Here is a 13668-nt window from a genome sequence, read left to right on the forward strand (position 1 = left end):
AGAGTGCCCTCTACTGGCAATAATCTTTAAAGATTATACTTTGGCAAATGTCATATAACAGAGGAAACAATGCAGGATCACGACTACAATCCAAGATAAGCAATTTAGTGAATGTAGGAAGCTATGGATGGTTATAGGCTTCTCCATACAAAATCACATTACCCATGTTAACCATCACAATATTTCTACACTGAAAGAGCGTTACATCACTTTTAAAAGGATAAACATATCTGAAAGATTGAATTCTTGGTTCAATATAGTTGTTTGGAGAGGTTTTATTGACACTGGTCACTGGGAAGGTGCTCATGCTCAGGATTCCAAGAAGACCTTGCAAAACATTCAGCAGCCTTTCTGTCACACTCACAGATGAACATCTGACATTCATTGTTATTGTCTGAAGAAGAGAAAATAAAGAGCTCAAAATTCACTTTACAATAACCAGAAGGCCAACAAGTGCTACTATAAAGTTAAATGCCAATCAGCTTTTTTGAGTACTCACTGCCACAGGTGATCTTTTTATTTTGGTCATCACAATTATAGTCATAGAACTCAGTGTAAGGATTGTCCAGGATGGGCCAGCATTCAGGGTGCTGCATAGCATCAGTGTAACACTGGTCATGCACCTGGCAGCACCTACAAGTCAAAACATGAATAATGGTGATTACTGAGAAAAAAAAACTCTTTTGGGGTATGTGTTAAGTAGAATGGCTAACCCATTACCTATCCAGATCATCCACAGGTGTGCCAGAGCCCCCCCATTCCACAATAACAGCCATAATCAGCATAGTCAAGAGCAGGCCAGCTATCAGGCATTACACACAGGATCATATTTCTGAACTGGTTGAGTGCCTTGTAGTCTAAGGACTGGGCTGAAGCACAAGCACAGGATAGAACTATGATTTATACCCTAATGGGATGTGTTTCTATTCATGATATGTATAGTTTAATAGCAACAGACATGCTGTACTCACCAATACAGAGGCCTAGAGCAAAGAAAAATGCAGTCTGGAGGGCATTCATCTTGAAGTTTAATCCCAGAGTAGCTCCCACTTATGTTCAGGCCTGTTTATATATCAGGTATGGAACCTTGTCTGTCAGCTGTTCATACTACACAGGGTCACGTAGACTCTTAGAACAAAGAACCAACATATGCAAAAAAGGATAATCGTTCTCACACTCGGGGACCTTGTGTTCAGATTTCTGTAGATGTGTTAATGGTTGCTTCTGTTAAGTAATCATGTTTTTGTTTTTTTGTAAATATCTGAGTTAGGATTAGAATATTAGTGAAACGTTTGGTTTTGTTTACTGGGTAATTACTGGATCTTTGTTCAAGTCCATTGATTGTTTAAAATATTAGTCAGCAGAAACGACCCAGTCTGTTATAATGCTCAGGCACTATAATATCAGCAAATACTTGTGGGTTGTATGTAGGTTGTCATACTTTTACCATAACATTCTTCTACAAGTACTGATAATTGATAACATCTGGTATATTTACCCCTGGATTGGTATGTTGTACTATTTGTGCAGGATAAATGTTTTCCAAAATATGATTTTTTGTTATTGAAAATAAGCTTTTTGAGCTTTTTCACGCAGATAAACGTTTGCAGGGCTCATGGGTCAAAAGGCTTGGGTATGCCAAATTAAAGGGACATTTTTAACGAAAGAAGTACATTGATGTACATAACTATGACTCTATGAACCAGTTAATTGTTCATATTACTATTACCAAAGAAGGAAATGAAATACAGTACTGTGAAAAAAGTCTTGAGCCATGCCCCAAATTTTCATATTTTTTTCCAAGGAGATTTTTTAAAGTGGTCTTGAGCACTCTCTTGACTTTCTGAAGGTCTTTCCAAGATTTTCTTTGGAGAATGGTTGCATTGTCACTCATTTTCAGTCTAGTCCTTGTACCTGATCATTTTGAGAGGAATGTTTTTATTGGTTGTTAAGCTACTTAACACTGACCTATGACTCAGTCAAAATCATCCCTTAAGGCTACGTCCACACTAGCCCTGATAGATGTGAAAACGGCATTTTTGTCTGAAAACGCTCTGCGTCCACACTAGCGTTTTCAGTCATTTTCGCGGAGTTGTGCATCCACATTGAAACGGCCGAAAACGCTTACGTTCCAGTACTGCGCATGAGTGAAACGCAAGAAGATTCGGCCTGCCTCATTTCTGTCTGCCGTTTATTTACTTTCTGGTAAATGCACCAAGTTTTTTAAATGGGCTAACAATGAGGTGGAGTTGTTGCTGCGAGTAACACAAAAGTACAAAGTTGCAAAAGTGAGTGAGAATTAAAGAATTTGAAGAAAAGCTATCTGAAGCATGTACAAACTGATATTGATCTTTAATAGGGCTGCCAAAATTGAGAGCAAACAAAACAACTGCTGTATAATGCCCTCTGCTATCTTTGTTAAATTGGTCACATGACTGCATCATGACTAACATGCGTCATCGTTTTCAAAAGTCTCTGTTTTCGCTGTCCACACTGTGACGCATAAGCACCATCTTCGAATGTATGCATTTTCCAGAGCGTCTTGAAAACGCTGCATTTTCCTTCAGGAAAATTCTTCGAGCAGTGTGGGTTCATCTTGACAGAAAACAAAACAAAAGGTAATTAAGAGAAAGTTTCCCGAAGAGAGTTCAGGCGGTGTATTGAAGAATAAAAGTGGTCAGATCAAAGACTGACTTTCAAGCTTGCTAGAACAGTACAAACTCTGCTTTTGCTATATCTATTATATTTGCATTTGTGTTTGCAGATTTTAATAATCTATTCCACCTATTTACCTTTTTCCAAGAAAACTATAAAGCCTCAAGACTTGCACAGTACTGTATATAACCAAGGTTCATTTGATGCACACAAGACTGCAGTTTAGAAAATGCATAATTTCATAATCAGCAAAGCTTGTTTCCACCCATCTTTCAGATAGGTATTACTAGGGGTGGGTTTTGATTATCAATGTATTGATTAAAATAGATTCTGGCTTGGATAACGTGATATCGATTCATTAAAATCCAGAATCGATTTTTAAATATACATTTATTTTGCCAGAAACGCCAGAATCTCAGGTTAAACCTCACAAAATCTCTACAACCACAAAACAGCTAAAACTATGGTGGCCCTGAGAGGCCAAATGGACTGCAACTTCAGAAAACACCAGCAATAAGAAAAACGCTGCAAAAGCACACAAAACACAACGGAAATAAGAAAAACAACAACAGAAATAGGAAAAAACACAACGGATATAGGAAAAAAGATCCGACAGACCAGTTGCAGGAAGCAAAATAAGCTCCGGACCCCACGTGACTACCAGCTGTCAGGTGACCATTTTGGCAGCAACATGAACAGCGCCACTGTAAGCGGCACTGCAGAAACTTTTCAGCCATCGGAGTATTCATCCCACTTTAATTCACATGACATCAAGTTGTATATCAAAAAAAATAAATAGGTTAAATATTACCGACCCGTATAATGCTCCTGGCATGCTTTTCAAAAGTATTTCAGCATCCCAGATCTATGCCATCCGGACATACATACCTTATAAACTTCCCATCGCACTACTCGGGGGACTCTTTAAAAGCCTACAAAAGCCTGGAGGGTTACAAATGGACCCAATCTGGCTTTGTGACAAACATTCGGCTGTGGAATCTTCAAGCAAAAAAAATTCTTCATCATCACTGGAAAGGTAAGTGTCATATTATCCCAGGCAGTGTAACGTTAGCATTGTTAGCGTTGTCCTTTGTTTACATTAGCTTTGCTCAAACGCCTCTGGTTGTCAGTAGCCATTTTGTGTTTTTGGTGTACTTAACCAAGATTTTTAACATTTGTAATTGTATTTATAGGTTCAACATTCCCAAAGGCTAAATGACCCACAGTTGAAGCCATGGGTAGTAGTGAGAAAAGACACGGTTGTCTTGGGAGCACACTGTAACTGCACAGCTGGCCTTGGTGAGAGCTGCTCACATGTGTCAGCTGTGTTGTTCAGTACATGGCAGCATACCAGTGGAAAAAAAAGAAGAGATAGCTGTTACATCTAAGAAGTGCAAGTGGGTCATCCTAAGTGAGGAGTCTTTAAAGAAAGTGGAGTATCAGCAATGCAATTACATAATTTTTAACAACTCTAAACAAAATAAAAAAGAGAAATCTGCAAAAGATCATCCTGGCCTCTGAGCTTTCCCACCTCTCCTACCTCTGACTGCTGCTGAGCAAGACCAACTGTATCACAACCTCTCCCAATGTCGCACACAAGAGGGGAAGATCATCAAACCCTAAATTAAAATTCTAAATTAATGCTATTTTTGTTATTTATATAATTCAGCGTTTTATATTGCACCTTACCACTGAAGCAAGTGGCTAGTTTGTAGATTTTTGTTCACTGACACAGGCAATAAAACTTTTTTCTGATTTTGGTTCTGATCTGTATCTGTTAATCAAGAATATGAAACGTGGTTAGTAGAAATCATTTAGATGGATGTGAAGAACAAAAAATAGTGAGCCCAGGTGACGTCTGCTATTCTCTTATTCTGATATCTGTAAGTAAGAAAGCTTTCCCTTCAAAAGTCAAGTCACAATAAGGAAACAAAGTGAGAGCTATAATGTGTATTTGTTGGTTGAGCACATCAGTCACATCATTTTCATTTACATCACTGGAAGGGCACCACAGATTCACCAAAACAGCTAATAAAGCATAATGAAATACAATTTTGCCTCTTTCTTGTGAGATTCTATAATAGAATGAAACAGTAATGCCAGTTATAAATAAAGACAATAAAGTGAATGAATTACGAAACACTTATTTCTATTACAGCTGAAAATATTGTGTAATACTACAACCTGAAATGACAAATAGATTGCGTTGGCCTGTACAGGAGATAAAGAAAAAAAATTTAACAACAGCTGTGAAATGGAATAGTCCAAATCACCAAAGTAAACTGGACCTGGGCTTGTTGCAGGGAGCTGAAGTTAATAAACATCTTGTGAGTGTATGCACTCACACTTAGGACCATATAATAATAATAAATATGTCCGTGATGAAAGTTGTTCAGCACGCTAACGTCCTTAGTCCACTCTGTATGCTAGTATAGGTCTAACCGTTTCACTCCTTTGATTTTTTTCCTCGTACTTTTTTTTTTTCTTTTTGTCTAGTCAGTCTTTGTACAGACCTGCCGTGTTCTCCGTCATTTTGTACAAAACTGTTTTGGGGGCAAATAAAATGCAAGTAGGGATTAAAACTGCAGAATTAATGATTACCGGTGCTGGAAATGCTAGTGCTTGATGCAGTGTTTTGATTTTGCTGCCACTCATGCCCACAATGCAATGCGCGAAAGTCATGTGGTCTGTCAATCTCTGTTTGCTCTATCCATTGTAGCTTTGCTTTCTGTCTTCTGTTGAACACATCCAGTCTTATTTTTCTTCTCCTCTTCTCTGGAGATAGAACGTAGTTGAAAAAAGGTGGAATAAAGTCCGGACTCAATGGATTATCGCTCTTTCTGCCTAAAAAATAAACATAAACATTTCAGTATTTCTACTTTAGAGCTTGCTAACTTAGAAAGCACGACAGAAAGGCCACGATGCATGCAACTATGTGGTTTTGCACTCATCAGAAACCACAATGATAGTCTAGTAAAAAATGAAAATTCTTATGTTAGAAAGCTTGTATTTGGTAACTTACCCGATATGAAATGATTGCTGCACAAGCGGAATCCGACGGCTGGAGTCCCATCTTTCAGTCTTGTTTTGCTTACTCCTGGCTCTTTTAATAGCGCTAATCAATTTAGCTCGCCTTTCCGCATCTTTGGGAATGCGCTAAAACGACGGACCTTTCTTTTTTCTTCATCTATTTGTACAACATGGAGCGCAACAGTTATTGACCATGGTTAGCCTCCTTCACCGTGGCAGTCAGCCGATTGCTTCCGAAATAGGGGAGGACCTGTGTGACGTCATCCCCCGGAGCTCTGGGAGACACTTAAAAGAAGTGGAGGATCTATCGGTTTTGTGAGGGGTAAGTGTGTTAGCCCTAACTATTAGCCTAAAAGCCATCATCAGTATTATACGAATCATGATAAAACACGCCTACCATGTTTTGGGTTCCTGAAACTGGTCCATCGGGTTTTTGTCTCCCCAGAAACACTTCCGTTGTGTTTTTTCCTATTTGTTGTTCTTTTTTGCTATATCCGTTGTATTTTTTCCTATTTCCATTGTCGTTTTCCTTATTTTCGTTGTGTTTTGTGTGCTTTTGCAGCGTTTTTCTTATTGCTGGTGTTTTCTGAAGTTGCAGTCGATTTGGCCTCTCAGGGCCACCGTATAAAACAGTAAATGAGAGCAGGAACACAGATTCTGCACAAAGACGTAAACACAAAACGCGGACCCAACGCATCCGAATCAGTGAGATGTCGCCTTTCTCACCCGACGGCACGGACACGGAAACGCCGTCAGGGCTGAAAGCCGACAGCTTTTGAAGCGTCGGCAGGTGCTTTGTGTTTTCGTCTTTTTTGCGCTAGATTCTGAAGCTGCAGGTTTTCTCTCTCTCCAAACAATATTGACTGAACCAGCAGCCAAAGACCATCCAAATTACGCTGCACGTTTCGCTTTACATAAACATTGTCACGTATTTCCTCTTACTTTTGCTGTTTGGCTTCCACCACGATAAAATCACACTTCATGTAGAGCTCTCTCTAAATCGATAATCAAAACCCACCCCTACTTCTTACCCATCAGTCTACGGTGTCGGCCGCCGGTTTTTTGTTTGTTTTTTTACTTACTTCCAATAAGAAAGCCTCATTTCTGCTGTTCAATACTGAACAAATTTAAACTTTTTATGCAAAATGCTTACGTGTGTCTCTAATCAAACCTCTGTAACTTTGCTCTGCTTCACTTTGTTATTGTAGCGGGTCAGGGCTGTTTGGGGTTTTGTTTTGACAGCTATGTTCTGTTGTTCCAGGCAGCAGCGTTATGTTGCCATGGTTACAGGTGATGCTTTCTCTCTGCAACTGTGTGTTTCTGGATGGAGAGAGCGCCTTTTTTGGTTGTTACGCTAGAGCTGCGCCGAGCAGTTGTGTTAGCGTTGTGTGTTCATCTGTTAAATGCTAATAAACGGCTGTGCTCGATGGCTAACACTGCAGGAAGCAAGACTAGACGTTACCTCTGTCTCCTCCTTGTCTGAGCTCGCCACAATATTTTTAAGGTCATCTACTATAAAAACCCAGACCAGGAAAACCTCCTTCATGTTTTTCTGTGTTTTATCCTCAGTTACTTCGACACAAAGGAATCTGCTGTGATGCTTACACCTTTGATAAAGCCTCGCAAGTGTCAGCTTTCTTTTAATAGATACAAAAATATAGATATGTACTGATAAGTGATCAGAATTATAATATTTCTGACTGTCTGAGTCAAAAATTTCCCCGATTCAAATCGAATCGATCGAATCATGGATCGAATCGATTCGGGACCTTGTGAATCTGAATCGAAAAGATTCTAGAAATCAGTGACGATACCCAGCCCTAGTTATTACCCATATAGTATGAAAGATAATGTCACAGCTAGCCAATGTAAAATACTTATTTATTAGACACTTTTTAAAAATAATTACATAACAATTATAAAGTAAAAAATAAAAAACAAAAAAAATAAAACATGACATACAGTAGATAACAAATGATGTACAGACCACTGAGTTTCAATGCAAAGTGCATTAACAGAACAATCTGTAGTGGAGAAAGCAGGAAACAGCATGTTTCAGAATTCATAACAGCAGTATTTATTTTTTGAAGAGGGGCCATATAGGATTTTTAGGATATATTTAAAGGGTAGATGTTGATGAATATAATATTTCATGTTAAAACTTTAAAAATGTACCATATGGTTGGAACACAGGTTTTTGCCAATATTTTACACAGGTATAAAACAGCTTTCAGTATCATTCTCCATGCAGGTGTATGACTTTAAGGTGTCCTCTGAAAATGACAAATAAAATACTTTCCCAATTCTGCAGGGGCCCTAATATGACTGGAATGCAATATGCACTTTATAAATAATGACTGTGTAATGACTGCACAAAGGTCAGTCAGTTACTGAAGGTTCAGCTCTAATGATCAAAATGGCTGCAGTCATGTTATAAATTAAAACATGACGCAATATATAAATTTTAAAAACATATTCTTTAATAAATACCTTTCTTAGAATGAAAAAAAGTGCTTAAAAGGTTTGCAAATTGCAATGATTAAAATGACTACGTGAAATGGATTTATATGTCTAGCATGGTAACATCCCACAATCACCTTTATGTCAGTCCTGACAGCAAAATTAACATGAACAAATGTGACTTCGTCAAAATCAAAATAATCAGAGTCATATTTTTATGGTGATATCATGCACAGACACAAAAATTATAAAATAAAATGATGTTGGTTCAATTCACACAGCTTTAAAAAAAAAATTCAGTCCTTGACGCCCTATCAAATCAACACAACACACAGAGCAGAAAAGCTTACACATTATAACCACAAATTTCAGGAGCAGTTATTTAAAATCAACAAAATAATGGATCTGAAACATTATTTGAAGGAAACTGGTGCTCACAATGATCTATGCCACATCAGCTAAACCAGTAGGGAGCAACTACCTGGTGTCACTCTTGATAAAGTACATCAGTAAAAGAAGGAAGGATGTGTGTGATGGCACCTATATAAATCTACACAGATGCATACATTAGTTTATTTGGAGTACATGCCCTAAATTAAAGGCTTATTCGCTCTCTTTTTTTTTAAACTCTTGTCTAACTTTTGACTGGAATGGTCATAACCACAGCTAAGACTAGTTTTCACAACAAAACAATGTAGGAAAAAAAAGATATATTGGTGAATAGTTGACAAAACTTATTTAATGTGCTCAGTATGATCATCGCTAAATAAATAAACAACAACATAACACAAAAACAGTTAAGCTACCACAGTGCATTTTGTCTTTCTTTGACCTCAACATTTACATTCTTGATTGTGCCGCTGTGGTTTTCTCAGCCACGAGAAAGACAAAAGCAGCGCGTACTTATCTGAGGTTTTTCAATGAGGTTTTCTCAGTAATCATTTTGAGTCCTTACATTTTTGTCTGTTTTAATTACAAACGTGTTCATGTTCTACCACATTCTGCTAAGAAAAGATAAAGTTGAGCACTGCAAAGGGCAGTCACTGGAACAAATAGAGGCAGATTAAGTGGGAATGGAGTGACATTACCATACTAAAGAGATGCACTGTAACTGGTAATACAAATTGTGTGCATAATCTCAGAGTTGCTAACCTCTTATAATGTTTAGGTTAATCTATAACTGTCATGCAGGTTACAAGAATTTACTGAGCCAGTATTTTCAGTCACAATATAGACATGGGTGCCATCACTTTGGGCATCACTCAATGCCACTGTATATGCACTTGCCTTAATCATTCCCTTACAACCTTTGAAAAACCAAAATGTACCAAATAAAAAGGGGAAATTACATTACACATTAGATCTTGACGAATTAAGTATTCAAGTAAAACAATCTTTACTGACGTACATTGTGTAGTTTTTTCAGAACAAAACAACCTAACAACAATCAGTAAAAACCAAATTCATTAACCCTCTGGGGGCTGGATTCAAAAATCACAGCAAAGATCATAGTTACAATCATTCAAGTGTTCCCTTAATTGTCTTAGCACTATCCGGTCGTTCAGTCTGACGTCACTAGCCGTGTCTGGGTCTAAACTCCGCTGAAGGTCCATATATCAAACGATCACTATGGCATTACTGAGAGTTGAAAAACTGTCTAAAGTCTTTCATCTTTAATAAAATGATCAGCGTTCTGCTCTACCAGGTGTAACAATTGAGTTTAACATCCAGGCATCCATGAAAACGGAATTTATGACATTTAGCGGAGTTAGAAGTTAGCAGGGAGTTAGCTCGCTAGCTTCTATCTAAATACAATATAGCATGTCCTGACTGCGGGGTTTTGGAAACAAATTAAAACGTACAGCTCTGCTATCACTTCCAGCATAAATGAAGACAGAAAACTAAACAGCAGTGACGTTTGTAGGGTTACTGAAGTTGGGCTAGCTGGTATATAATGATGTGCTACGTGACAGCTAGCGACATAGCTATGTTAGCATAATATAAACAAGCTAACTTATTTTCCACTCGATAAAAGTTAACGTGAGTGTTCTCGGTGGTCAGGAACAAATGTAATCGCATGGCAGGATGCTGTAAAAGGACCAAACTTCAGCCAGGAGAACAACTGAGATAATCCATCCACAATACGAGGTTAGTCATTCATATACTGCTGCATGGGCTGGGCTGTATTTACATCCTAAGGTTTTAAAAACTGAGCTTAAATAAATGATTAGCGATAATAAAAGCCGAGGGAGGTCAACAGTGATCACTGACTGTTTTAGGAGCTTTTTGAGATCAAATAGAAGAAAATACATAACATTAAACATGTTAACAACACAAAAGCCATATTAAACGCAGACTACTTTAGACCCGGAAGTAGGATTCGTCGCGTCATCACTGAACAACCGGATATAGTATATATAAATTAGTAGTCATTTTGGTACTTAACAATATTTATTAAACTAATAAATACAACATTAAGAAATTAATGAAAAATAATTTACCACATTTCCTTCATTTTAGCAAAGTGTGAGAGAAGCTGTGCTTTTCTCTTTGCTGCGTTACTGTGAAATTGTTTTTAATTAATTAGAGCACAACTTTTCATTTTATTAAAATGCACTAAAAGCTTTGCAGCATGTGACGTTAACAAACAAAATGCCAAAAGACAAGCTGGCACAGACAGCACCGTCAACTGCACTTTTCTGTCATCAGCTGACTTTGCCAAATCAAAACTAATACACAGAGCACTGCAAACAAACCAACCAAGCAAACCTACTGGTGTAGGAATCATGAAATGCCTCCACTTACCCTTTACTGTTGGCTCCCTGCATGCTTTGTTAGTTCTTGCTATTAAAATGAAGCTATAGTGGGTGTTGGTGGCCAAAGATTGTATATTAAAAGGGCGATCGTGGCTCAAGAGTTGGGAGCTCGCCTTGTAATCAGAAGGTTGCCGGTCTCGGTCATTGTGTCCTTGGGCAAGACACTTCACCCGTTGCCTACTGGTGGTGGTCAGAGGGCCAGAGAAATCAGATTTTATGGAAGTAAAATAACCCTACTTTTCTACTGACTTATGACCACCGTAAACACTTTACTAATGAGTTTATGCTTTCAGTCATCTTATGTAATACTAAATTATGTTCACTTTGGAAACTGCAGTCGCATTCAGGGTAAAACTAGGGAAAAAGCAGGTTACTGTAAGAGCACTGTTGTGTATGTAATGACTAAGTGTCACAACCACCACTCGTTTGCCAGTTTAAAAAAAAAAAAAAAAGAAAAGAAAGAAATAATACTTGAAGTACCCAACATCAGGCTTCAAAACAGGTGCCCAAAAACCACGATGTTCTATATAATTGTGTGAATGTGTGAATGACTGAATGTAGTGTAAAGCGCTTTGGGGTCCTTAAGGACTAGAAAAGCGCTATACAAATGCAGGCAGGCCATTTTACTATAGTCTATGTTACGTATTAAATATTCCTATAGTAAACAGAGCAACACAGAACTGAAGTGAACACAGTGACCCCATTTACCCACCAATCCAATCCAGCTATTAGTTAGTTGCGCTGATATATGACACAAAAATCAGATGTGATGTACTGCATGGGAAAAGCAGCATCATCACTTAAACTGCCTTTTACAGCAGGCTTCCTTTAAAATAACTCTTTTCTGTCTGTTTTTCAGTAAGTGGCTGTCTAACTGAATCATTTGTTATTTGTATGTATGGCTTTTAGTGTATTACTGTAAAGCAATTGCTATAACCCTCAGTCCAAATTTTTTTCTGGGAATCAAGTCAACATTTTACAAACTTAATTTGTTCCCTCGTGCTTATTCAAGGCTGCTTCTTTTGGTCAGAATGGATCTAACTGGTGAAACCTGGAAGGAATATACACTAGATTTTTTTTTTTGAAAAAAGTGTGGCTAGCATTTTGTACACTCGGTGTACAGTTAACAACAGCTCCAAATATAGAAAAGAATGCTTCATCAGATGGGCTTATAAAGCAAGGTGGTGACATATTTCTTCTTATAGCGATGTGTTGCACTGAGTACCATCACTCCGTCCTGTGACAGAAAGACACAACACACAGGAAAAGTCAATTTAAAACCTCACGCAATGCATGCTTTCAACTAGGATGGAAACAGTAGCACCAGTCTTACCATGTACAGTTCCACCATGCTATAAGCCAGTATGGTTAAACTGTAATTGGTAGGGCTATGGCTTTTTTAAGACACACATGAAACCAGAATTGCAGCATCATGGTTGCAGGCCTCCTCCTACCAGTCAAGTAGCAGTTCACACCCAAGTCTGTTCAGACTCACATATAAATGTAGATGAAGAAAAAAAAAATGAAAGAAGAAAATACTGGCAACCGCCAGCCTCCTGGTAGACACATCTATGGTATTGATTTCAAAATCCTACGTCACCTTGTTCTGAAGTTTCTCGTATTAACAGTGTTGGGTTTATCTTGGCACAAACCCCGCTGGAACGCGAGACCAACAACTGCACGACAAACAAGGCAAGAAGGTACTGTCCGTGTTTGTGGCTTGCAAGGGAAGCCAGCCAAAGTTGAGGAAAAGATTCCTTCACCTGAACTCAACCAACTTCAACTGATTCCTTCGCTAGAGCCCTTTTTATTGTCAGCAAGCAATCATTCATGAATATGCAATTACAAATACACGTGACATTCTTAAGCAGGCATATCTGAACAACTAGTGATGGGATTTCCGGCTCTTTTTAGAGAACCAGCTCTTTCCGTTCGGCTCACTGAAAAGAGCCGGCTCTTTTGGCTCCGAACTGGCTCTTCAGGTTGATTTGTTGCTTTAATTAATTTATTATTAACAATAATATAAAATTATGCACAAAAGGAATTACTAATTACCTGCATGAATAAACTTTCTGAATCCTTTATCATCTGCAACTGAAAATAGGATTACTATACCTTTCTAATGTGAGGTTGTTGTCCCTGGCTCTTTCTCTGTCTTTTACATTTTACATTGTACATTTGTTCCATATTTAGAAAGTAATTCTGTAAACACTTTCTTGCTTTTAAAAACAGAATTTCCTTTTTATTTTCAAATTCTTAACATGGATAATGATGGTAACATTTCTTGGTTTACTTCAACAAGCTTCTTGGAAAAAAAATCATATAAATCAGCCCAATGTTGGAGGTACAATTGAAAATGTCACTGAAAAAACATTAACGTTAGAGAGGTGTAATGAACTAAAAACATGAGCATATAAAAACATTGTGCCAAAATAGAAAAGAATGTTACATAAAGTCAATAACTTGCTCAAATGGCTTTTTTCTTTCCAGTTGTTAGAAGTTTACCTTTGGTAATGATAACTTTTGAAGCAATTTCTTTCCTCTGTGAAACAAAGACGTGCATCACATTTTTCACAGAGGGTGGTAGTTGCATTCACCTTGCAATTTTTGCACCGACCTCGCTTTTCACATTTTACAGGCCAATGTGCAACCTCATCAGTCCGGACATCCTCTGGAACTCCAACACGAACTCTCTTGGGTGGTGGAG

General features: G+C 37.9%; 1 protein-coding gene and 1 pseudogene across 1 annotated transcript in view; both read right to left on the reverse strand.

Annotated features, from left to right (window-relative positions):
- Window positions 1-268: 268 nt before the first annotated feature.
- Window positions 269-1020, reverse strand: LOC102209632 (phospholipase A2-like; annotated as a pseudogene).
- A 10537-nt stretch (window positions 1021-11557) lies between these two features.
- The window catches only part of prkab1a (protein kinase, AMP-activated, beta 1 non-catalytic subunit, a), a 10202-nt gene continuing 8091 nt past the window's right edge, over window positions 11558-13668 (reverse strand). The window contains exon 8 of the mRNA XM_005729183.1: window positions 11558-12198. Coding sequence (XP_005729240.1) covers window positions 12121-12198 — 78 coding nt within the window. The 3' untranslated portion in view covers window positions 11558-12120. The remainder of the gene's footprint in view (window positions 12199-13668) is intronic.

The sequence above is a fragment of the Pundamilia nyererei genome, unplaced genomic scaffold (genome assembly GCF_000239375.1).
Source record: "Pundamilia nyererei isolate P.nyererei 1_Seehausen unplaced genomic scaffold, PunNye1.0 scaffold00032, whole genome shotgun sequence".
Classification (NCBI taxonomy): domain Eukaryota; kingdom Metazoa; phylum Chordata; class Actinopteri; order Cichliformes; family Cichlidae; genus Pundamilia; species Pundamilia nyererei.